The 25,269-nt window shown below is 36.0% G+C and overlaps 1 protein-coding gene across 1 annotated transcript in view; it reads left to right on the top strand.

The window, feature by feature from the left end:
• The first annotated feature begins 5,189 nt into the window (after positions 1 to 5,189).
• Positions 5,190 to 25,269, top strand: part of TMPRSS15 (transmembrane serine protease 15) — a 57,374-nt gene continuing 37,294 nt past the window's right edge. The window contains exons 1-10 of the mRNA XM_074900782.1: positions 5,190 to 5,334; positions 7,784 to 7,914; positions 8,210 to 8,277; positions 9,117 to 9,161; positions 11,469 to 11,611; positions 13,293 to 13,337; positions 14,928 to 14,959; positions 15,837 to 15,981; positions 18,040 to 18,159; positions 23,727 to 23,835. Of these exons, the coding sequence (XP_074756883.1) occupies positions 5,190 to 5,334; positions 7,784 to 7,914; positions 8,210 to 8,277; positions 9,117 to 9,161; positions 11,469 to 11,611; positions 13,293 to 13,337; positions 14,928 to 14,959; positions 15,837 to 15,981; positions 18,040 to 18,159; positions 23,727 to 23,835 (983 nt within the window). The remainder of the gene's footprint in view (positions 5,335 to 7,783; positions 7,915 to 8,209; positions 8,278 to 9,116; positions 9,162 to 11,468; positions 11,612 to 13,292; positions 13,338 to 14,927; positions 14,960 to 15,836; positions 15,982 to 18,039; positions 18,160 to 23,726; positions 23,836 to 25,269) is intronic.

Raw genomic sequence — 25,269 nt, 5'->3', positions numbered from 1 at the left:
CAGTGTGATGAGATTCACCAGGCATCAACTCAGTTTTCAACAATTGTTACTACAGTCTATACACAAAGCCCCAATTTGGGGAATGCTTAAGAACTGACGGCAGCTATTGGTGTCCAGTTCCCTTCTCTATATTTCCACCTTCGACATAGCTTAGCCGAATGGAGACCTACATTACCTAGGCCTCCGAGCAGTTACACTTGTTACATGACCCTGAAACTAGGTTGTGGTTTTTTTTTTGTTTTGGAGGGTTTTGCACTTTTGGTTGTTTGGGTTTTTTTTTTTTAATTAACTCAAACTGTATGAGTTTGGGGAAAAAGTGGAGACATTGTTCCTTCATACCTTTCACTTGACTAAAATACTGGTCTTTCCAAACATGTTTAGCATTTTTGTGTTCTATGGCATATTTTTTTTAATCATCTCAAGTCCAATTTAAGAGAAAATTACTCATTAATTTAAACTTTAATACTGTATGCACTTTTAATATTTTGTGATCTTGTCTAAGAACCTCACGGTAAGAAATACCATCCTAGAACACTAAGGATTCAGCAAGTCCTCCAAATTGGATTATCCTGGAAATGGGTGAAAATAGGGTGTATAAAAAGACTATGTAGTTCTCTGTCAAGCTATGTCTTGCTGGGTCAAATATGCATGAGAAGATGTTTGAAGAGAGAATAGCACAGTACTGATATATATTATGCCACTCTTAGTCATGTAATATTAAATACTGGGTTACACAAAGAATTCTGTATTTTTAACTACTAAAAATTTTGATAACTTATTTAGTAAACGAAGTCCGTGTTTTTAATTTCATGTAAAGTTTGACAGCTGGCTGACCACTACCATGTATCTTCCTCGTCCTCCATACATGCAGTTGGAAGAATTAAAAGTAATCAATATGCATGTTTTGGATTTTTTAAATACGGCATTACTGATAAGTTGTGCTTTCTTATGAGCTCCCTTTTAAACTTCTCTTTGTAATGTAATAGTAAAAACAAGCTCATAATCTACTTCTCCACTTTCACTTCAGATCCATTGATTTGGTTTTCTGCCTCCCTCTATGGAAGTCTAGCAAAAGGGACGAATCACACATCTGAAAACAGGTTCTCTAAGAAAGCTGATGTTCATTTCACTTTGATAGGGGAGGACAAATCTGTGTGGGTAACCAAAACATTCTCCCCCAGCTAGCTAGCTATTAATGGAATGTCAGACTTTAGCTATGTTTGTGATAGAGTGGGTATTAGAGGAATTACCTGAACACAACATCTCCTCCTTTCTATGTCAGCAGTCTTTTCACCCTGTGCTAGAGAGATTGATTGAACAACAAAATAAAAGCAGCCCAATAAGACTATAAAACCTGTGGAGCTGCAGATGTGGATGCAATATAAATGACCTAAATTGTGAATCTGTTAGGCTTCTACCATGGTAATGACCCATTTCTTTAAAAATTACCTAATCTTATATTTCACTAGTATGACTTTAGTAATAATTCTAAAAAATTATCTATTATCAATACTTAAATCAGTTGCCGTATTTCTCTGGCTTTGAACAAATTAATTGAATATTTGCTTTTGTACCATTAGAACTATTTTTAAATCATGGTATAATTGTTTTATCATACAGTTCACAAGCAGTATCATAAAACTAGAGCTTAGAAAATAATATGCAACAATAGTTTCCTATTTACAAATCGTTTGCCAATAGAATTAAATAATCTGGTTTATTATTTTTAATTTTATATTCTTTTATCCAGTGAGTAATTTCTGCACTGCAGGCTGTTGATGACCTGTGAATACTCACAACTTGCAGTAGATGGAAATTCTCTAATTTGATAGTAACACTGGTTAATGCTCACTCTTTTCCTGAATGGATAACAGTGTTTCGTCAGTTTAGTCAGTTTAGTCCTATCAGTCTATAGAGGAAATGGAAGTGAAAAATAAACTTCAGAATTATAATCAAAAGAAAAAATATACAGCTAAGATTGCAGAAGGAGAATGAACAGGAAGACAAGTAACTAAATGAGGAATAAAAGAGTACAAGTGAAGTCAATGGCTAGAGGGAAGTTTGCAGTTACAGGATGTACTTGTCCTTAAGAGACATAGAAATGGCCTGACAGAAACCTCTTAAAAGTTCAGCCAGGTTCAAAAAGTGCAAAGTCCTGAATCTGGGATGGAATAACCCTATGTACCAGTAGTAGCTGGGGGCTGACAAGCAGTAGAGGTGTCTAATTGCTGCCCTCAGCTACCTAAGGAATGACTGAAGAGAAGATGGAGCCAGACTCTTCTCAGAATTGCACAGTGAAAGCCCAAAAGTCAATAAACACAAATTGCAGCAACTGAAATTTCAATAACACATAAGAAAAAAAAATCACTATGCAGATAGTCAGTGCTGGCACAGGTGTTTTTTCCAGAATGGCTGTGGGGGTCTTCCACCTTGGAGGCATTCAGATCTTGCCTGGACATGGCCCTGAACAACCTGATCTAATTACAGTTAGCCCTGGCTTGAGCAGGAAGTTGGACCAGATGACCTTCACAGGTCCCTTCCAGCATAAACTGCTCCGCTTCAATAATTCATGATGTAATGGTAAGCTTGCTTGCACTGGCACGTTGTTGAAGTCTGACCCACTCATTTTGAGGATTTACCAAAGAATATGTGAAATCTTATGTTCTTACATTCTTTTTAAAGCAGCGCACAACAGTACACACTATATGTTACAAACAAATTAATGAAAGAACTCACTCTTAATTACTACCAGCTAAGTGTTCAGGGCTTGCCTATTAATTATTGCTACCATGACCTTGTTGCTGGCTAGAACTGTTTAGCAGCTGAGTTCATTTGTAGGAGTCGTAACTCCAGCTGAAGACTAACCATGCTAAATTAGGTCCTTGGCCAGACTGTAATCAATGTATATGAGCACATATACAACTTGACTATCACATGCAAGATGATAGTAAAAGAACTGAACTGTAAATGCCCACAACTTTTACTTTTCCAGTTAATTGCTTCACCACTAGGGCATAAATTCAGAATTTAAAATGCAGTGACATCCGTGGGTATTAATGTTTGTCTTTTATTAGTGATATACAATGTCAATGATACAAATAGTTAGATTATGCAAAATATGAGAAAGGAACCTCCATCTGCACAAATCTGTGACAGAAAATGTCTGATTAGGAATAAACCAGAACTGTTTTCATGCAGCACGGATGTTTGCAGGGAGTTAACCCAGGCTGGTTGCCACATGCCCACTCAGCCACTTCCTTACGCCCCCTCCTCAGTAGGATAGGGGGAGAGAATAGGAAAGGAAAGATCATGGGTCAAGATAAAGACAGGAAGATCACTCGCCTATTACCATCACAGGCAGAAAAGCCTCAGCTTGGGGAAAGTAATTTATTGCCATCCCCAAGTGGCACAGCAGGATGGGGACTGGGGGGCTGTAGTCATTCTAGAACAGCTCCACTCTGCCACTCATTCCTCCTCAGACTCTTCACCTGCTCCAATGTGGATCCTTCCCATGGGTTGCAGTTTTTCAGTATAAACCTGCTCCATCCTGGGCTCTCCACAGGCTGCAGTTCCTTCATGAAATACCCACCTGCTCCAGTGTGAGGTCCTCTGTGGCTGCAGTGTGGATACCTGCTCCACACTGATCTCTCCATGGGCTCCAGGGAAATACCTGCTCCAGCCTGGTGTCTCCAGGGGCTGCGGGGGATCCCAGCTGGGGCACCTGGATCACCTCCTCCCCTCTGCCCTCGGTGCTCTCAGGGCTGTTTCTCACCCTTCTCGCCTCACCCCTCACCGTCGGGCAGCGTTTTGCGGTTCCTTGCCCAGGCTTTCCCCGAGGCGCCGCCATCGTGTGTGCGGGGCTCAGCCGCGCCCTGCGGTGGGTCGGTCGGAGCCGGCTGGAACCGGCTGTGTCCGGCACAGGGCAGCCCCGGCCTCCCCGCACACCCGCCCCGCGGCAGACCCGGGCACCTGAGTCCCAGCACAACTATCATAATTGTTTAGATCTGATAGATGTGATAAACTTAACATGTATAACTGAGCAAAATGTGGTATTTAGAGGTATTCTGAACTTCTGTGATAGAGTGAATGTTCAGAAAAATACAGAAACTTAAAACCCTTGTAATGATGGTTATTAAAATTATTGCTGAATAATCACAGTAACAGAGATACTACTCGGTCACAGTTCAGCAAAGTGTTCAGCAGTGCAAAATTAGTCTGCTCTTATATGCACATTAATATATTTATAAACATTTATATTCATAAATGTGTGTCATACAATATATACAAAAGCAATTCTTACTCTAATTCATCTAGCATGATGACTCAAAGATCTTATCCAGTTGTAGAATATAGACTGAGTTTACTCTTGCTCTGTAAGGGCAATATGATTAAATTGCCCTGAATATTTTTAAAAAAACTTTGCATTTAAGTATTTATTTTTAATAATCAGAAATATTACAGAATTTCTTTCAGTGTGTTATGATAATACACTAAATCAAGTGTACTAATGTCAGGCCAAGATTTTCATTGTGATATAGAATGCTTTAAATCTGATCAGCGGCATGGCAGAGGCTTTCAAATATCCCAGTTATCAAACACTGGGCAGAGAACTGTATTGTCATATAAGAGTCTTATTTTGAGCTTCTGCTGAATTACCCTTCAGTGCTGAACACAGTGCTGAACTACGGCAAAGTAGTAAATAACTCATTTGACAGCATTTCCTATCTATATAAAAATACTTTTAAAGTAAATTGTTAAGCATAATAATGAAAGATACGGCTTTCATAGTTGTCCTCATAACTGCACCTCTGAAGAATTAGCAAAAACACTATATAAACTGTAAATCCAACAGCAGTATTTTATATTAATTTTCACTTGAATATATCAAATGACAAGAAATAATGCAAATCTGGTGACCAATCTTACATTTCTGTTGGTTTGCTTATTCTTTATCTGTGACAAAATCTTAAGCGCTTCAGTTCTGAAGAGATTTCTTTTCTTCATATTTGCATATCTTGTGCATGAATATGGCTGTTCAAGACTGTTGTAAAATCCTATGTCAATGAAGTTTTATGGTATAATTAATTTACAAGCATCTCCTATAAATATCTGGTCATGTGGATTTTTACCCACCTTTTCAGGCTGTGTCTTTTGTCAGTCCTTAATTCATACAAGTTTTTGAGACAGAAATGAAGCTGAAAAAATCACCTGATAAGAAATATGTTCCTCTTAGTTACTATGAAATTTTGTTTGCATCTCTACTTGCAGTTTTTACTTGTGTTTGTGTTGGATTGATTGTACTTTCATGGTTATCAATCCAGCAGTTAGAACGAGGTAAGTAGCTAACCTTTAACCTTTTCAGGAGTTCTTCAATATACGTTCAGACTTTGAAGCCGGTGGTGTTGTCACTGTAACTATATTTCATATTTCATGCTCTGCTTTTAATGCTAGGTGGGAGGGTTGGAGGGGGGTTATGTTTTCCTCCTCTCCTCCCCTGGAAATTGATATGAACAAAATAAGTAAAAATAAAGGCACTTGAAGCATGTCCTGAAGCCAGGTAAAATCATTTTCATGGTTTAGACTTTGTGAGAGGTCCCTAGAAGACAATCCAAGCTATAAAGCTTTGGTTATTCAATTGTACTCTTCAGCTGGAGAAGGTAATGTGGCAAGTTGGGAATTTTTGCTTTTTTCTCCATGTATGAGACTTGATTCAGAAACATATACTGATAATCCACTGAAGTGTGTGGGGATCTTTAAGTGCTCTAGATCTGTTGGAATCTTTTCATTTTTACTAAAAAAAATTTTTAAGTCATTTGTTGGTGTGAGAGAGATTCTGCTTTCGAATCAGCTCCCAGCCCTATGTAAAGTCAAATATTTAGCCAATTATCGGACTGTGATAGAATCAAGCTACTGATACTCAAACTAAATTTAAAAATCGATGTAGGATGATTTTCAAATGAAACCGAAATTTTGGTTTAAAGATCTTGTGGATATATGTTATCTGTGACCAGGTTAAGGCCACACCTGGAGTACTGTGTCCAGTTCTGGGCTCCCCAGTACATGAGATATGGAGATACTAGAGAGAGTCAAGTGGAGGACAGGTGAGATTCTGGAGTCTTCATCCTTGGAGATATTCAAAAGCAGTGTGGACATGGTCCTGGTCAATTGGTTGTAGGTGGCCTTGCTTGAGCAGAGGGGTTGGAGCAAATGACCTCCAGAGCTCTCTTCCAACCTAACCCTTCTATGATTTACATTTCTGGTTGGAAGAAAATGTATTTAGGTCTATGGAGCCATCCTGGCTAATAGCAAAATGATGTTTTGAAGTGGGGTGAAGGAAACAGGTTAAGCAAATTGTTCAAGAAATATATTTTTTCATTACAGTGATTTTTGTAGCTGAAAAAAGAATTCTGATACATTGACATTTTTGGTGCCTTCGTTAACCAAAAGTTAACTATTTCGTACTGTAGCACATAAAGGCTAAAGTAGCTGTAAGCCATATTTTTTAAAACCCCTGTTTTTTTCAGAATATTCATGTTTATTACTTTAGTTGCTATTGTTTTCATTCCAGATTTTAAAACTTGTTGTCCCTACTGACTTTCTTCCCCTCTTACCAGAATACTATGACATTCCAGTAAAATAAAATGAGCTTAAAGATAATGATAGTGTATTATTGCATCTAGAGACATGTTTTAAATTAATGACTTAGGTTTTAGGAGATAAATAGGCAAGAATTTAATAACATATCAATAATTCTAAAACATTTTTTGAAAATTATATTAGACATATATATATAAAAAGACCTTTACTATTTGGAAACATTTGAACTGATTTGCAGTTCTTGTAAGGATAAATGGTCTTGAAAGAAGCTCAAAGTAGTCTGCTGTTACTAGTTAATAGTAGCAAATTGGTGTCACTAGGCTGTGCCTTCCATCACAAGCTGCTTATTATGGTATTTATTAGTTACCTGCTTTTGTCTTAAAACTTGTTTTGTATGTTAATGCCTTCAAACACAACCCAAAAATACCACTGGTACGGTAATTGGTAAGCAAAAGACATTTTCTATCAATATCAAGCACATTAATTCAGGTCTTATATGAAAATTTCCAGTGTGTTACACAGTGAAGAAATATTTTTCATGTATAATGAAATACTTTATGCATACCTCATATGCTGTAACACATTAAAAATCAAGATTAACTTTTCAAAGGACCAGTTATCTAGTTTCCTCATAAATCCTCCAGCATTTCATGCATGTATTGGTAAGAAAGATCACATCAAAAATAGTTTAACTAGTCTGACAATAGTGTTTTCAGTGCTGCCATCCAAAACATGGTACCTTTATATAAAAAGGGCACAACATTTAATACAGAAATTGTGAAGTAGTAATTCTTAGTATTTTTAATCCAGAACACACAAAAAACTCATAATTCACTATTATTCTTCCCATGTATCTTTGTCCCTTGTGTTAAACATAACTGAACATAGCAATGTCCCCTTTATCTGTTCACAAGGCTGCAGGAAAACAGCATTTAAAACAGAATTGAAAGTAATGAGAACCAAGGACAAAAAGTATTCATGAAAATATATTGATAGTTGCAACTATTGTAAACATTGAAGAAGGTCATCACTTTTTTATAATCAGCACTAGGCAAAACATCTCTGATTACAAAGCAAAACAGAAAGCTAAAAGTTATTGCATTGATAATCTGTGTGGAATAAAATCCAATGTTTTCATTTGTTTCTATATCATTCAAACCACAGAATTATATTTTTTATTATCTAGTTGAAGCAGATGAGAATACTCATGCCTATACTGGAACATTTAAAATACTCTCTGGGACATCATTTACTCCTGCTTTGCAAAACAGATCATCAGCTGATTTCAAAATCCTTGCCTTTGATGTTGAACAGTTGGTAAGAACCTATTGGTCTCTGGTTAATTTGAGAGTATTATGTAGATGCAGTAATTCCATAACATGATCTGCTCTTGACGGCTTTTTCATCTCTCCAAAATTAGATATTTCTGGTCCTAAGCCTGGTCAGAAGTAAATAAATTCCTTATGTGTGAAAATCAGTGAAACATCAAAGTTTGCTACTGTAGCCTATTTTTGGGAAGGAAAAATTATTTAGTGTTAAAACTATGAATGCAGTTTCCAATTGGTTGTATTTTTATTACTGTATTGATTCAAGATTTCTCTTTTTCTTATAGGTACAAAAAGTCTTTCAAGCAAGTGACCTGAAAAACAAATTTAAGAGATGTGAAATTTCCCAGCTTAAGTAGGTATAGTTTTATTAAACTTTGCAAATAAACATCAAAAGTCCTCACTTAGAGGAGTGCTTATTATACTTTGTTTTTCAAGACATCCTTGGGAACATCCTATATTATTCTTTTCATGTCTTCTGTCTTCCAAGTGCTGCTGTGGGAAGTTTGATACCAATGTGATTTTTTGGGGCAAACTTCTTTCTTGGACTCCTATATGTCCATGCCTTGACCAAACCAGTAAGGCTGAGCCCTAAGACCAACTCACAAAACTTCTAGATTTTAATTAATTGCTAAAATATTTTTCTTTTTTTTTCCCAAGGTTTATTAGTTGTTCTGTGTTTGTAGGGTTGCTGGCCCTTGCCATCTAGAAGAAGGTTTAGGTTAGAGATCTGCTGGCATGAACTGAGATGAATGGAAATACACTCTTATGTCCCTATGGACATGGATCCACTTAACTCATATGCCTTAGGGCACTAGCAAGTGAGGCTGTTATTTAACACTAGGTAAAGCTGCACCCTGTGTGTCCTAGAAAGTCCATAAAATAGGTACAGTAAGACCTGCTTCATTTATTAAAAGTTTGTTTGACCTGATTTGTCAATATCCTATTATGTTGATTGCCCTACTGAAAGCAAGCTGGCAAAAAAAGTCCCATATATGCAGTGAGGTCTGGAGTGGTAATTCCATCTGCACTGTTCTTAATAAGGTCCTGACTCAGCAAAACATGTGTAATACTGTGTCCTGTTATTAAACAGTTTCAGAAATGCTTCCATCCTATCCACAACATTCCTCCACTCATGGGAAATCATACGCTTTTTTGCTGTGTTTTGGTTTATTGTTGTTTTTTTTTCTACAGGAAATCTGAAGATGGACATCAAAGATTCAAGAAGTCAGAGACTGGGTAATTCTGTATGACAAATTTTACTTAAAATATGGGCAAGAGACAATTAAGCTAAAAATTTAGAAAGTTTTTCTGTGGACAGTAAATAGATGAAAAAAAAACCCATCTTTAGGGAGTGGATAAGGCTCTCTAAAAAGCATATGACACTTCAAGACATGCCTCCAAAAACATCCTTTAGGATTAGAAGAAAAAACCCAGTAATAGTCCCTGGGATGGTCAATTTAGAAAAAAAAAAAAAAAAAAAAAAAAAGGAAATGTAAGGGCAGTGAAGTAGGTAGGAAAGTAGTTAGAGAGGAAAGGGTATCTGTGCTGAGCTTGCTTCTGGAAAGCTGCTTGGCCTTTGGGCAGATCTTACATTATCATTAGTAACGTGTTTTAAATAAAGCTCTGATGACACACTGTGATAGGCAAGAACAAAACAGAGAACAAAAGATTAAGACTCTAGAAGGACTGGAAGACCTTGAGAAATGATTGCTATAATTAGTTGGTTTATAGGTCAGACCACAAAATGAAAGAAAAGCGCACATTACATGACAACAGATGATTCAATTCTGTGATTCTGTGATACCAGCTGTTCTTGTGACATAAATGCTTTCTGTAAATACATAAAATGAATGAATATTCAAAGGAGATAGTTCAATTGAATGACTGTGCTTGCAAAAGACAGATGGATATTAGCCAACTGTGAATACATGTATGTTTAATATGGGAAGCAGATTTGAATTAGAGCAGTCTTTTGGTTGGAATAGCGAGGGCATGAACCTAATTAGCTAGAAAGTTGGAATATGATCACTTTATGAAGGATTTTGTAACATCAGGGAATGGAGTACACAGGGGTAGGAGTAGGTCACTTCCAGGTTTTTGTCCTTGTGAAAGTAGATCAAATCAACACAATTTGGTTTCTGCACATAGAATGGGATTATTCTCATCAAAATTTGGGCATCAGAGACAGAGACATCTCTGAACTAGTTGCTCAAGACTCTCTTTGTAGGTGATGGGCTTTTGAGAGCTTTCTCATCTGGTCAATTTAGATGCCTTTTTTAGGAGGAGATCAATTATGCCAAAGACCAGCTTTTTTCTTTCCATCAACTACAATGGGAATCTAGATATCTGCACTGCAAACATCTACATTTGGTAAAACCAATTCCACCCCTGTATCTTGACACAAATACCACAGACATCACAGAAAATATGATGTCAATGAATGTCGAATCCAGCTTTTAATGCATCAGTAAGGATTTGTCTTTGTTTCCACTTTGAAATAATACTTGTAATATTACTTTGTCTCAGAAAATCTTTTCTAGCCGATTTGTAATTTTAAAAGTGTTTTCCCCTTTGGGCAATTGCCTTGTTATTTCACTCTTGAAACTGCTGAGTCACAAGGATAGCAATAAAAGCTTTTGTTTGCTCAGCATGGCCTAGAGGTTATCAGAAACATGTAAGAAATTAGAGGAGAGTTTTCCCACATATTGCAGATGGCAAACTATGCTCAGCAAAATGGCAGGATTAATCACCCCTTATCAAAAAGTACTACTGAGTCAGTTGCAAGTGGGTAGTATAAATGCTTAAGAATATTAAGAATAAAAAGGTTTGTATCTGAATTTAAGTAAATGGAGAAAAACTCTCATCTTTAGCAAGCATCATACTTTGACACTACCTAAATCTAGCTACAAATATAAAACAGTATCTAGAAGGGATGGGAGAGAGGATACAGAAAACATTCTGGATAAAATTCAGGCCCCGTAGTAGTTAAATGTAATTTAACCAGTGATTTCAAAATATCTGATTTTTCAGCCGTTACTGTTTCCTTATGAGAATCCAGGCAGTAACACAGAGGATCCTCACAGATGCAGTATCCACAGATGGTGTTTGCTTTATAGAAGCGATCACTTTGTATTATATTTTTGTAACATGAATATATCATACAATTTTCATAACACTTCAAGGGTCACCATCAATATTTTAGGGGCAAAACTAGAACTGTTGAATAATAATAAACCTACTTCTCCTGTAGTTTATTTAAATTCAGCTCCATTGCAGTAATTCATATGAATGTTGTTTTGTGTTTTCCCACAGTGAAAGCAAGAGTAAATAAAGATAAAAACCCTGTTTCCCCAAGGTTCAAACTAGCTGATAATTAAGACGTGTTTCTTTATGTGTCATCTTTGCCAGCCAACACTTACAGATGCTGCGAATTTGCAAATGGAACTTGTGTTGGAATGAGATACTGTCTAGATGATAAGTCATATGACAGATTTACTTCATTAGCTTGCATAACTAATCACCTTCTCTGTTTTGTATTGCTAGTGTTGTTGTGATCTTCAACCTTTATTTTACCCAGATGGTAACAGTTGAGAAAATAAAAAATGATCTGGTTTGGGGTATCAACACAAATAAAACCAGTATTACCCAGACTTTGAAAATTGATGTGAGCAGCATACAAGTCACAGGTAATGCTAGTCAACATTTTTTCTCTATATAAATCCTTGAGAACAAAGGTAACATGACAGAAAACTTTGACACCCCAACAGCAAAAGGATTGTTACTTATGCTCATGGGTGCCCTCCTTCCCCATTACAGAACTTTCAGTGGCAGTTCAAAGAACCATTTACAACCTTGTCAAGTCAGCATTAGGTATGTTCACTAAGGAGCAAGTAAAGGACAAGATAGTGATTTCCCAGTGAAAGCCACTCAAATTCATCACTTTTATATAGTATAACATTTGTAATTTCATTATCCCTCAAATTAAAGCAATTAAGCCCCAACCGTGTTGTTCCATCAGTAAATGCAGTTATCATTTTGTTTTGCTAAAGAATAAGGAAAAGGGCTCAGCCTCATAGTGAGTGAAGTCTCATTTATTGAAAAGATGTCAGTAAGAACAAAAAACAATACAGAGTGTGCCTTCTGGAGAAGTATGCCCAAGGAGCTGACTTCATATTCCTCTAAAGATTAAGTATAAAAGGAAAATAAAAGGAATTTGGCTTTAAAGACTAGGTAGTTTTAAATGCTGCAAATATATAAATAGAGTGATTTTATGTAAGTACTAGAAAGTTTATCAAAGCCTAAGTGGTAGCCCAGCAAGATCAATGGGAATCCTTGCATTTACCTCAATAAGCTTCAAAACAGACCTTCACCAAGGATGAGGATAAAAAGTAATTTGAAACCTTTGAAGTGGAAGTTGATTAGCTGACATTTGAAGACCTGATGGAGGTACTGTTAAGTAGTAACTTACTGCTTTAAGAGGAGTGGGACATCTGGCGTGCAATGTCTCTTAGTCTATTCTAAAAGGTGCATTTTTTGCTAAGTACTTAGGATATTCAAAAACTAAATTGAGAGTCTTGACATCTTTATTTATCTTTATTACTTGCACCAAATATAACAAGTTGTTCTAAATAACTGCACATCACTGCGGAAAGTGATTGCTCAATATACTTCAAAGATGCCACCAAAGAAATTTATGAAGAGATTTTTAAAAGGTTGTATATCTGTTGATGAACTTTGAAGCAGTCAAACTTTTCTTGCTGCGGATCATTAAAATGCCTCTTTTCACATGAGATATAATCTGTTCATTCTATCAGGAGTGCTTCAATAAAATAACAACTGTAACTAATTAGCAATCATAATCATATGTGGTACTTTTGCATCCTATATCTCAGTATGTTCTGCAAGAGAAGTCTTACTCCTATTTCAGAGAGGGAGGGAACTATGACACAGGTGTGACTTTCTTGAAATCACAGTGATTAAAAATAACTTTATTTTTTGCAAATTATCCCAGGTTAATTTTAACTCATTTATCTGGTCTAAAAACTGTTCTATAAGACACAGGTGCTCTGAAAATCTCCATAGTCTAATAAGTGTCAAGACAGATTTCCCAGATGAAGACATTTTATATGCAATACAGTGAATAGGGACTGAGTATTGAAAGGTGTTAGCATAGATCTTTCCTCTTTGTGAAGATTCATAGAGTTTAAGAAAAGACTGGGATCAGGGTGAGATAGAAAGAGGGAAGTGGGACAGTGCTAGTGATTAAAAGATAATCACAGCTGATTAATTTTTTAAAAATTTTCTGAGTTGTATAAAACTAGATACTGTGCTATAAAAAGAATTTATAATGAATTTGCTTTCTTCCAGTAGCTGCTGAAAATTTTACTACAATGATACCTTTAACTTCCTCAGGTCAGTATATTTCATAAGACAGAAACTATTTTTTGTTACCAATACAATATGACAAAACGTAAGACTTCCTGTTCAGCTGGTAAAAGTAAAGCTGCCTTGGCTGTAGCTGGGGCTTGACTTCTATGGTCATTCACTGATAGTGATAGATTCAGTGGTAGTTAGCCATCTTTCATTGTTTCTGACTATTTGAGAAAGCAGTGATCTGAAGTCTGTACAAAAGCTCTAAGAACTTAATTAGTGGATCAAATCAAAAGTTGAGTCTCCATTAACCAGCTGAGGTGCAGGCTGAACCTTTCACAGATTTAGGCAGGTTGATGAGGTTGGGGAGTCGCTCTCACGCTGTGGTTACCCATATACTAAGCAATTGATAGACTTTCTTTTCACTGTCACTATCGTAGGGTATGAAGCAGACACAACTCCTTGGTCTGACAAATTCACTGAGTACAAACCTGCCAAAAGTCAGTCAGACAGCTGAATAATACAGTAGGTGCTTTGTACCACTAGATGCAGGTAGAGCTGTCGCATACAAACTTCATATAAATTATCACATACAAATTCTCCAGATCAGGATGCTGGACCAGAAGCTTCATGCAATTTATGTGAGCTAAAGAAATGCACCTATGAATATAGGAGGCAAGTATTATCATCTAATTACAGCATAACAATGCAAGAGTTATTATTAGTCTAGTTACAGACCTACTAACGTGTATAGTCCAAAGTGTACAATTACTACAGCTTATCCCCAATGATACAGTTAAAACTGCTAACATACAAATTTTCCCCTATCTATTCCTCCCTCTGATATGTTATCTCAGTGCTCCCCTGAGTTCTAAGTTCAGTGTCGCTAATCATCCTCAAGAATAAACTGGGAGGTGGGCAGGAGGTGCCAGAGGAAGGGGGAAAGGAGCTGGGATTTGTGCTTATTCCACTGATGTCTCTGTCACTGTCCTGTGCTTTCACTTTCATGGGTTTTGCTGTCAACTTCTGCATGCACTTTTGGGAGTGGCTGTAACAATACCAATTCTTTTCAACAGTCTTCAAGACATAGCTTCCTGATAATTGTCTTATTAGAACTGCTCGCTCATGTATACATCCATGTTTTAGGTCTTTGAATATTTAATTCCTTCTAAAATAGTCATCCTTTAGAAAATATGTAAACAGATATATGGGTAGATACATATGTATATAATAATACTTTGGAAGGTACTGGGAAGGAAGGAAGGAAGGAAGGAAGGAAGGAAGGAAGGAAGGAAGGAAGGAAGGAAGGAAGGAAGGAAGGAAGGAAGGAAGGAAGGAAGGAAGGAAGGAAGGAAGGAAGGAAGGAAGGAAGGAAAGGAAAGGAAAGGAAGGATGCTTCCTTCTCTGAACATAGCTGCGTGAGAACAGTCCATCCAGCTGCACCCTTCCTGCACCTTCTACTGAGCTTTCCTCCCTCTCTGCCAGTGGAACTGTGTCCTTAAATTTGCTGACATAGAATGCTCCATAATCCATTTAATATAAAATGGCGTAGCTTAGCTTAATAGTGTTTGCTAAATAAGCATGTTTGGGCAGAAAATTGGTAGGATGTCCTCTTGCAACTTTGTGCACTAGGAGGTCTGGGAGAGAAGGAACATCTAACAAAAGTAAGTGTGTGATCAGCAACTTCTACCAGCAAAACTGATAAATGAGACACTATAAAGGCCTTACGACATCTCAGTTTATTCATTCTGGCCCTTCACCTTATAAACTAAGGGACAGGATCCATTAACTGTAGTGACATGGGAATATTTTTCAGCTGAGGACATCATCATCCTACTCACATATTTGAGTCAATGTAGAAAGTAAAAATAGTAAACAGGGATACTAATGCAAATTCAAAGAGAAAATTCCAGAGAGCTGGAAACACCATGGGCATCCTCAGTGATTGTGATCAAAAGCACCACTAAGTGGAAGTTGTGCTGGAGCAATCACATATAAGCATTCCATTTTTCCAGAATGTTTCGCAGTTTACTGTCACTAATATAAGCTTACTTATGTACCTAGGTGTTTTTTCATGTGCAGATATGTATACACACAGGTATGTATGTATGCCTGTATGTAAATATAAATTGAGGCTCTTCTCCTCACACTGCAATAACTGATTCGTTGAGCAAATTTATAAGAAAATGTACATATACATTTTAGTACTAATATTAAAGTTGTTGTAACTTGTCTTGTTTCAACAGATCCCATGAGTCCAATTACAAGTTCCCTGGCACCAACTTCAGGTCAGAACTTCTACATATCAGGGGAAGATAAGAAAGCATTGCTGTTATTTTAACGGGAAAAACACAAAAGACTTTTGAAGTAATTGAAAGACATGTGACTAGAGCTAAAAGAATGAGATTTAAAATACACTTGGGTTCCACATTATTTTTCTTATGTTTATCTTGACATTTGACCTTCAAGATCAAGTCACTCAAGCTTGCGTTATGGTATCATTACCTAAACTGTGGTTTGGGGGTACAGTAAATAATGCAGATAGAAGAACAGACTAGCTGCTGCGTAGTTCTGCCCAAGCAACTGCAGGGGTGCTCCCAGAGAGCAATATGTAGAGTTCTAACCGTTGGTTGTGTTTGCCCATGTTCAGGACAACTCACAACAAGCAAGTCCTCAACAACTGTAGGTAGATATCTACATATGGGGAGAAGCAGGGAGGTTATATGAAACAGTCTGAGATCTTAGAATTAAACTGTGTCCACCTCTACTCTCATCACTCATTTCTCACATTCCATTCCTACAAATACGTGATATGCGGGTTTAACTTTGATTTGACTAAGGAAACCTCTTCAAAGAGAAGGGACTTTAAAGACTGTACATCCTACAGATATCATGTATGTGTTCTGTATATTGATGTATATATTGTCATTTAAACTGAGTGCTCATTTTTGTTTCCTATTATTCCTTGGAGCTCTTTGGAAAAAAAACAAAAAAACAAAAAAAACCAAACAAACAAACAAAAAACAAAAAAAAAAACAACAACAACACAAACCACCAACAAAAAACTCCCACAAACAACAAAACAAACCAGTTAGAAATCTCTCATGTGACTTCCAATGGACAGAAAGCCAAAGCTGTCTGAATCTTTGAAAACCTCATCCTAGACTTATTAACTGGTGAAATATATATGACATTTATAAGCATTTTCAAGTGGATCTAATGTATTTGCTGCCTTCTTTTACTTGAGTATAGAAACTACATTGTAATTTAGGGTAATTGTTTAAAAAAAGTCAAAATGTTTTACTAGATTATACTTTTTTTCTGTCCAGTAGGTGGCAATGCTGTTTAGTTTTCCGAGTTGAAGAATAAAGCTAGAATTGATCATGTTATATGTAAACAATGTTTTCTTGCATATTGGGCTTGTGCAAAAGACATTTACAGATTATTGGTTGAGTATTTGTTCTGTGTCTAGAATGCACAGTTTTGTCTCTGTTCATCTGTGGCATTTCATTCATTGGCTCTGTATCACCTCCAACACTTGACTAAAGTATGTTTGGTTTGCTTCAGTTACGAACTAGATGCAAAAAGACAGCTCTTTTGCTTTACACTGTCTACACTGCTAACACTGAAAGTGTTTTTTAAAGCACTTTGAAATGCTACAGTACATCCAAACCAATTTCTGTCTTTGTCACTTATACTGATATACAATATCATACAAGCATTTACTTAATCTGATTAGACAACTAACAGTTTTATGAAAAAATGAATCAAGCAATAATGGTTAGAGGCTGCAAGATCAGTTTTACAAATTAATGTTTTTCTTTCTTGCATAAGAAATTTTGACCTTTTCCAGTAAGCATTTACTGAAGTAAAGAACTATATGAATCGATCTAGGTGAATAGTTTCCATATAATTTAATGCCATTTTCAAGGGTTTTGAAATTAGTAGTTACCCAATGCTTATTTTAGTTGCATTATTTTGTTTGCTTTAATAAGACCTGCTTGAATACTATAGCTCACTAAGACCAAAACCATCTAAAGACTAAAGGAGTGTGTTTACTGGGGATGAACATTTATGCTCTAGGAAAACACTGTTAGTGAGATGCCATAATTTTAAAGATCTGCCCATGTATTCTATTTGAAGAAATTTGCTCTTAACTTATAAATTTAATTTGCAAATCTGAAAAGAATAGGGTTTCTGATATTCCTAGTATTTCAAAATCTAGACTTAAAGGCTTTGCTTTCATTTTCAAGATATGCTGGTTAAAAAAAAAAAAAGAGATTCTTTAGTATGATGAAGTGCAATATTGTGCTGTGTTAAAGAAATTAAATTTAATTGAATTCAACTAAAACCAGATTTTTTTTTTCACTGTTACTTAAACCAAAGTACAGTTTTCTCATACTATTCAAGCATAAGAAATTGGAAAATGTCATATATTATATTGCATAAAGTAGTTTATTTGGGTAGAGAAAGGAAATGGGAATTCATGGAAATTTTCTTCCAGCCTTGCTTCAAGCATAGTTTCAAAAAATATGTCACTTCTGAGAACTTCTTCCATTCTGTGCCAAATTTATGTTTTTAGTATGTGATATTTCATTCCAGCCTTCTAAAAATGCAGTTTTGTAAAACACGATAGAGTGGTTGATTTGATTTGTGCTAAAGTAACCAGGAGTAAGTCAATTTTCCTTTGTAGTGAAACTGCATTATTGTTGTATTCTTATTGCTATTGTCCTTATTATTTCAGCTGAGTGTTTGCCACCTGGTGAACTTTGTGATGATGGTGTAACCTGCATTACAAAAGATTTATTTTGTGATGGAGTCTTCGATTGCCCAGATGGTTCAGATGAGTCTGGAAAAATATGTGGTAAGGATGTAAACACCTGTAAATCAGTGTTCTTAAACATACTTAAACCTGTCAGTAGTTTGTAAAGAATTTACAAGCAATAAACTACACAGTGAAGTCCAAATCAATTCAACTAATAACAAGAGTGATTGCTATAAATTTTGTCTTGTGAATGGAAAGGATTTTCTTTAAAATTCTTATTAATTAAGAATATGCTTAATAAATAATGAAGCATTACAATCTGCCTATATTAATATAAAATAATATTGACATTTCTATTACTATAGAAATATTAATAATATTAAAATAGAATGTAAAAATATGAAATAATATAGAAATTTTATTTGAAGTTGTCTGCCAGTAATATCAAATAATGTTTTTTCCAAATAAATTAAAATTATGACCTTATACAGATACAAAGCCACATTACCTAGTATCAGAAACCATCTAATGGCATATATGGAGTCAAAAGAGAGGTTTCTCTTTTGATTCCATCATTAAGACTGTGATCATAGGTAACACTACTAACAGCTTTTCCCAGGTTACTATGTACACTCAGATACATTGATACCATACATCCAGAAGGTTAGATGAGGTGGAAGGGAGGGGTGGACAGTGGCAGCATTTTGCACTCAGAGCAGGCGAGTGTAACCTCTGCCACAGTAGGATGGAGCCCTGGCAGGAACTCTAACTCTGTCTGTTGCCCTCCCACCTGCCTCTCACTACACTTAGTGCAAGGGAATGGGAGTGTCTTTATGACTCTGACACAAATACTAGAGCTGCTAGCACCACAGCAAGAGATGCAAGATGATGATGTGAAAATCTGGGCAACCAGCTCTAGGTGGCCCTGCTTGAGCTGGGGGTTGGACCAGATGACCTCTGGAGGTCCCTTCCAACTTCAAGCCTTCTGTGATTCTGCGAAAATCTTACAAACCTGAAACCTAATTGGATTTTAAAAGAAAAAGTTTATATCCTTCAGTGCCAGTGAGTTTGTTTGTCTTTCTCTGACTGCCTAGTTTTCCTGAGAGCCTTTTTGTGCAGAGCAACCACTGCCCAACATACCAGTGAACACTGTGAAATTTTACCAATGAGTCTGACTACGTTGCTGCTTACCAATGTGCATGGGCAGCTTTTTGGTAGTTTTAGGAGAAGCTGGAGCAATTAAATCCCTGAGTCTTTTGTTTGTTTGTTTTTTAAATACAGAATTTGGTGCTAGAGATCTCGAAAGCTTATTTCCCTTCTGCTGTAAGAATAGCCTTCTGAGCTTTTCTGAGAATATAACTATGGGGGCAGTCTGGTCCCAGCGTTCAGAAGCATGTAAAATTATGGGTTCTGGTTCAAAAAAAGCCAAGCAAATAAAGGACTATTTTTTTTTTAAGAATCTGTAACCTTGATTCTGAAGGCTGGTGGCATGCTGACCCCTTCTACCAGAAGTGGAATTTTCTTCAGAAAAATAAGATGAACAGCAGACCTGACCATTATCTGCATTTTTTTGAGTGCAGCTAACATAGAAGGGAGACTTAGCTGAAGTTTTTGGAGAAAGCATCCATCAAAATCCTTCAATAGAATATCCACTGAAATGCATCTAAATGTCTAGTTAGCATAACAACTGCATCTAGCTAGATCATAACAATGATGAGTTCTGAGAAGGCCCCTCTACAGCTGAGGAAATTAGAAGGTCTTAAAGTATCCTCAGCTAGACCTTTGTTCTACTGCAAGAGTTCAGGTAGCACAACCCCAGAGTTACATTCATTTCTATCATACTGTTTTTCAAGGCATAGATTTTGTTTGGGGTATTTGTTTATTTTATTTGGTTTATTTTATTTTATTTTAAATCTAGATAAATAAAAAACAGTGGCTTGTAGCTAAAAAGTAGTATTATACATCTTATCATAATAATTTTTTTTTTAGTTACTGTGAATCATTAGGTCTGAGTTTACAAGTTTTTCTCACATTTTATTAAAGATACTATGGTCAGACCTCATATATAGGACAGAATTTAATTGATACTCATACATTGGTAGACACAGAAAAAACCAAGCTCACCTACTTGCAGTCAGAATTATGTAGACATGACTCAGCTGTGCCCTGGAAGCTACACAGTGGTTTAAGTTATTAATTGTGCTTGAGTAGATTTTTTCAGATGAGGCATAACCTTTTATGCACATGGCTTTTGGATCTGGTTTACATCTCTCCCTGAATCTCTACCAAATATAAGTTGTAAATGATCTGCTCATTGTAACGGAGGATATTGTTTCTTAATCAGTATTTTAACAGTCACTAAAGAATATGCACAACTAGCTGACAATTTCAGGAACATATGTACAAGTAAAACTAAATAGAATGTCATAAAAAACCTAGCTACTGTTACAGTCCACTTCAGGGAGATGGATGATTTGCCCGTTCATCTTACTGATTCCTGGTATTTCCAAGCAATTTGTCTAGCAGTTTCAGCTCATAACCTTACAGAAATAGAGTTCTGGGTGGAGAACAAATTGTTGCTCCATGACTCTTATGTTACCTTTTCAGTCTTAAAATTTTCCATCCAAAATCTCAGAGCTTTTCTAAATTTATATATTTAGGTTTCTTAGCAGACTTTGAAAAACCAGTGGAACGAGTGTCAATAAGCCATCTGCACGTTTAGGATACCTGCCAATTTTTCCACCTCTTTGATTTTTCACTTATGTCCCCTCCCTCGAGTAACTTAATACAGTCATATAAAAGCTAAAATTGTCTAGATTTTCAGAAGTGTGTCAGAGCTTTACAATGAGATTTACAGCCAATTCATAATTTGTGCTACAAGTGCTCTTGCACACAATGGAGCTGGTGCCCTTTAAACAACTTTGTTTTTTCATCTTGATTATTATTCCCTCTAGTACTTCTGATTTTAGCATATGTTAGTATTTTTAAAATACAGGATACGAGGCTGAATTTTAATAGTCTCTTCCTCCATTAGGTAGATTTCAGTAAAATCTCAGATTCTCAGCAGAGATTCAGGCAACTGAACACCTTCATTTTCTTTGTTTTATTGATTAAAATTGTCTTGAACGGTTTCTTTCTGGCTCTGCAATGCAGTGCAGTAACAAAAGGCATTGCAAAAGTGCAGTTAGCAATTTCAGTGAAAGGGTCTCTAGAGAAATGTGAAAGTCTGAACAGCATCTATTAATAATGGCAATGCCTGGCACTGCTGAAAAGCAGCCATGTAACATATAAGTGTAAGGAAAGGGAGACTGGAGGCTGATCCCAGGAGGTGTTTCTCTCTGCAGATTCTCTTTGCAGTTATTGTGTGTCGAGGCTAACATTTTGTGAGTACCTACCTCACAGCATCATCACAGCACTGACAGAGATTAATCATATATAAGCTGGGAAGTAATGTACTGCCTTTGGCAGAGAAAGGTCTTGTCGACTGAAATATGTGGGCTTGATTTGACAAGTTTGGGGTGCTTCTCCCTGCAATTCAAGGATAACAGGATTAAGCCCTCCTAATGTGCCCTGTATTCAACATGAGTAAATACAAATGGACAGCAGGATGCATGTTGGGGAAACAGTGAAAGGGGTTCCTACAAAAGGTGCCTCCTTTTCTCATCAGGAGAACAGCTGAGGCTTATGTGATGGCTCCAGGAGGAGGCAGAAGTGGAATGACTTCCGTGACCCTGCCTGCCTTTGACCACAGCTGCCTCCTCCCTGCAATGAGGAAGCACTGTGAGGTTCTTCAGGGAAATAAGACCAGTCCCAGCTACATTCCTGCTCATTCCTGAGATACTAAGCACTGACTATTGCTAGGCTGTGGATGAGAAGCCTAAGGACTTTTGCCTGAATCTTTCTGTCCTGTTTCAAGTTACTCACTGTCTCTTAAGAGATAAGAAGAAACAAATAAAAGTAAAAAAGAACAGAAATTAATCGTTGACAAGAGCAAACATTTGTCATTAATTTTATTAGAACAATATGCTATAGCTCTTTATTACTGCCAGTGCTACAAATTCTTTTTTAGATCAAGATGTGTCTTGCTAACCACATGTTAACAGTACTACTTTTTTGCGCACTTCATTAATAACAAGCTGGGCACTTCCCTTCTTCTCACACTGATTTTATTCTTCTCAATGGGAAATGGTTGTAAATATTAGCCCGCTGGTAAGGACAGGAAACATATGAATAAAAATGGACAGGAAAAGTCCTTCTATGCCAATACCCAGCTCTAAAGCTGTAGCCTATTCTGATAAAAAGGTTATATAGAATAATAGGGACTTTTCTCTATGTATTTAAAATATTATGTGTTGTTTTCCTCTCAAAGGCCGTGTAGATAGCAAAAGGGAATATGTTTCTATTCTAGCTCATGCATTAGACATATCATTGTTAGTGAAATTTATTCTGCACAGTTTTTTATTAACAGTACATGAAGAAAAGCTTAATTTTTATGTTGTGTTTACTAAAGTGGTAGTCAGAAAGAATTTTACACTTATAAAATGAACAGACAAGGAGACCAAATTTAACATTTTATATATCATTTCCCAGAGGAGGAATATGCTCAATAAAATTTCCATTTAATTTTCAGTATGATTGATTATTCATCATTTGGATAGTCATTATAGGTATGATTTAATTTCTGATGTTAATGAAAAGCTCTAATTTCTGATTATCTGCCTCAAACTGATGAACTTGTCCTTATCTCTCCAGATAATCATGTATGGTACTGACTTTATCCTTATCTGAAAGTTCTATGATGCTTTCTGAAAAACTGAAGAAAAAACATAGTCAGACAGATTCCTAACATAATGTTCAAGAGATGCAGCAAAAGCTTCAACAGTGCTTCATTGTCTGCTGAAATAAAATAACTCTACATGCATTAGCATTTTCAATCTTGCTGAGGCTTAAAAATACATATTTTGGTTTTAAATAACTGATTTTTAAACAGAATAACATGAGTAGAATGGAATAGCAGCACCAAGGTAACAAAACTAATTCAAAAGCTTTTGAAAAAATGTATGATGATGGATGACATTTACCTCAGATGACTGAATTCAATAGGTGGCAGGAACCTTGGAATATCCACTTATCTGAGTACTTGGTAATATATAAGGCAAGGAACTAGGAAGCTGCTCATAAAAGTAGAGATAGCAATAGTCAACTGTATCTCTTCTTACTTTTATTCACATGATATTGAATTGTTTCTGGTAGTACAAACAGTTTCCTGATTTAAAGTAGCTGTAGATAATAATGGTTAAGGCAAGATCCCGTTTCCTTACAAATGTATAAAAGAAAATGAAAGAAAGAGAATTGGATTAGTTGAATCCTACTGTTGGATTTGAATTATTTTGATTAGTTTGGATTAGTTTAGTTGGATTTTCTCTAATTTAAATGGGAATTATCTGTACTGCTTTTTTTTCTCATATAGTACTTTGAGATCAAATAGTCATAGGAATTAGAAGTGGGAGTATATTGGTAGTGTTTCTTACTCTGTCTTCTGATTGTTGTTTACAAAGCATTTCCAAGGTAACCCATGTAAAAGAGTATCTAAGGTCACCCTTGTTTTGGTTCTGATTCTGGTTTTCAAATGGGACTTTGACAAATGTTCTTCTATATCTTTACAGCTTCAGTATGTGATGGAAAATATATGTTGATGGATTCCTCTGGGTTTTTTCAGTCTATGAATTATCCAAAGCCATATAATGCAAATATCATTTGCCAATGGATTATACTGTAAGACATTTTCCAATAATTTTCTACAAAACATTTGTTTGATTATGAGGTGATATTGTTTCCTGCACACCAACCTTATGTCATTTGTTTATATTCCTAAATACCCAAGCATGGAAAATATGTAATAACATTTTCTCCTTTTTATTTATGTAACTTTTCTTTGAAAAACTGCATGCCTAAAACCCATAACCATATCAATAATTTTCACACTTACAAAAGATCTTAGGTATGATTTTGAGAATCTTGTGTATTATATGTATGCACAGGAATATATTTGTACACTCAAATATCATAACTGCAAGATATTTGTTTCAGAGTGTTACAGTAAATACTAGGTTTTAGGTAATATTTTTATATGATATAACTGTTACTAACAGATGGAATTTTCAATAATTCCCTTGTCATTTATGGGTACACATTTCATCTGAGAGTTAACAGTATCTGTGCTCCTAAGTCATTTAGGAATATGCTTTTAAAATGCATGAGTATCATTTGATAAAATAACACCAAATGCCTTTTAAGACCTAGGCACAAGAAGTGGAATTTGTTTAATGAAGGGTACATATCTACAGGGAGGGACAGTTATATGATTTTGATGCTTTAGGTCCACTTCATAGGCCAGGGAGAAAAAAAAAGCTATAGTAAGTGATAAATCTCTTCCTAAAGTACACATCTAAAATAAGTTAGATAGTTGCAATTTGGAAGCTCCTAAAAATCACTACAATGACTGCCAATTGAGAAGTTACTGCTTTGAAAGGCAGTAATTCTTATTATGGATTTGTAATAATGGCCATTCTTTGATTCTGAGAAGTATTAATTTGGTAGAGGAGTTTCAAAGGAGATTCAGGAAATGTCTTTAAAACTGAGTAAGATTTGGACTTCTCATTCCCAAGGCTCCTTTGAAAGTTCTAGCTTCTGACTTTGTTCAGGACTTTTGTCTTCACCTTGACACTTCAGGAAAAAGTCATGATTTGGCTCTGTTTAGTACGTATGTTCCTTCTCACCTTCATCAGTACTATTTACCGATAATTACTAGCTACACCTGTTTTAAAATATAGGTGTGTCACAGGAAAAGCATCCTTCAGAATACAAACCTAATTTTTTCCTCAGCTTATGGTGTTGCAGAAATTGAGCACAATAATCATGTCTCAAGTACACTACCTCCTTCTAGGCTGTTAATTTTGCTTCAAATGCTACTACAGCTGCAAGAAGCATTGTATTAGGTGGATATCTATACCAGGTATGTAGGAAAGAAAAGCTTGATTTTGGAAAGAATCATGAGTAATTGTGAATAATATAGTACGGGTGCTGCAGATTTGTGTAATTACAGGTTGATCCATGACAAAAACAACCATTGGCTTTCATTTTCCAGTTATCGGCTTTAAAAAAATCTGTCAACACTGACAGCAAAGACCTGAAAAAATCAATATGGTA

The sequence above is a fragment of the Athene noctua genome, chromosome 1, assembly GCF_965140245.1.
Source record: "Athene noctua chromosome 1, bAthNoc1.hap1.1, whole genome shotgun sequence".
NCBI lineage: Eukaryota > Metazoa > Chordata > Aves > Strigiformes > Strigidae > Athene > Athene noctua.
This window is presented reverse-complemented; position numbering and strand designations above follow the sequence as displayed.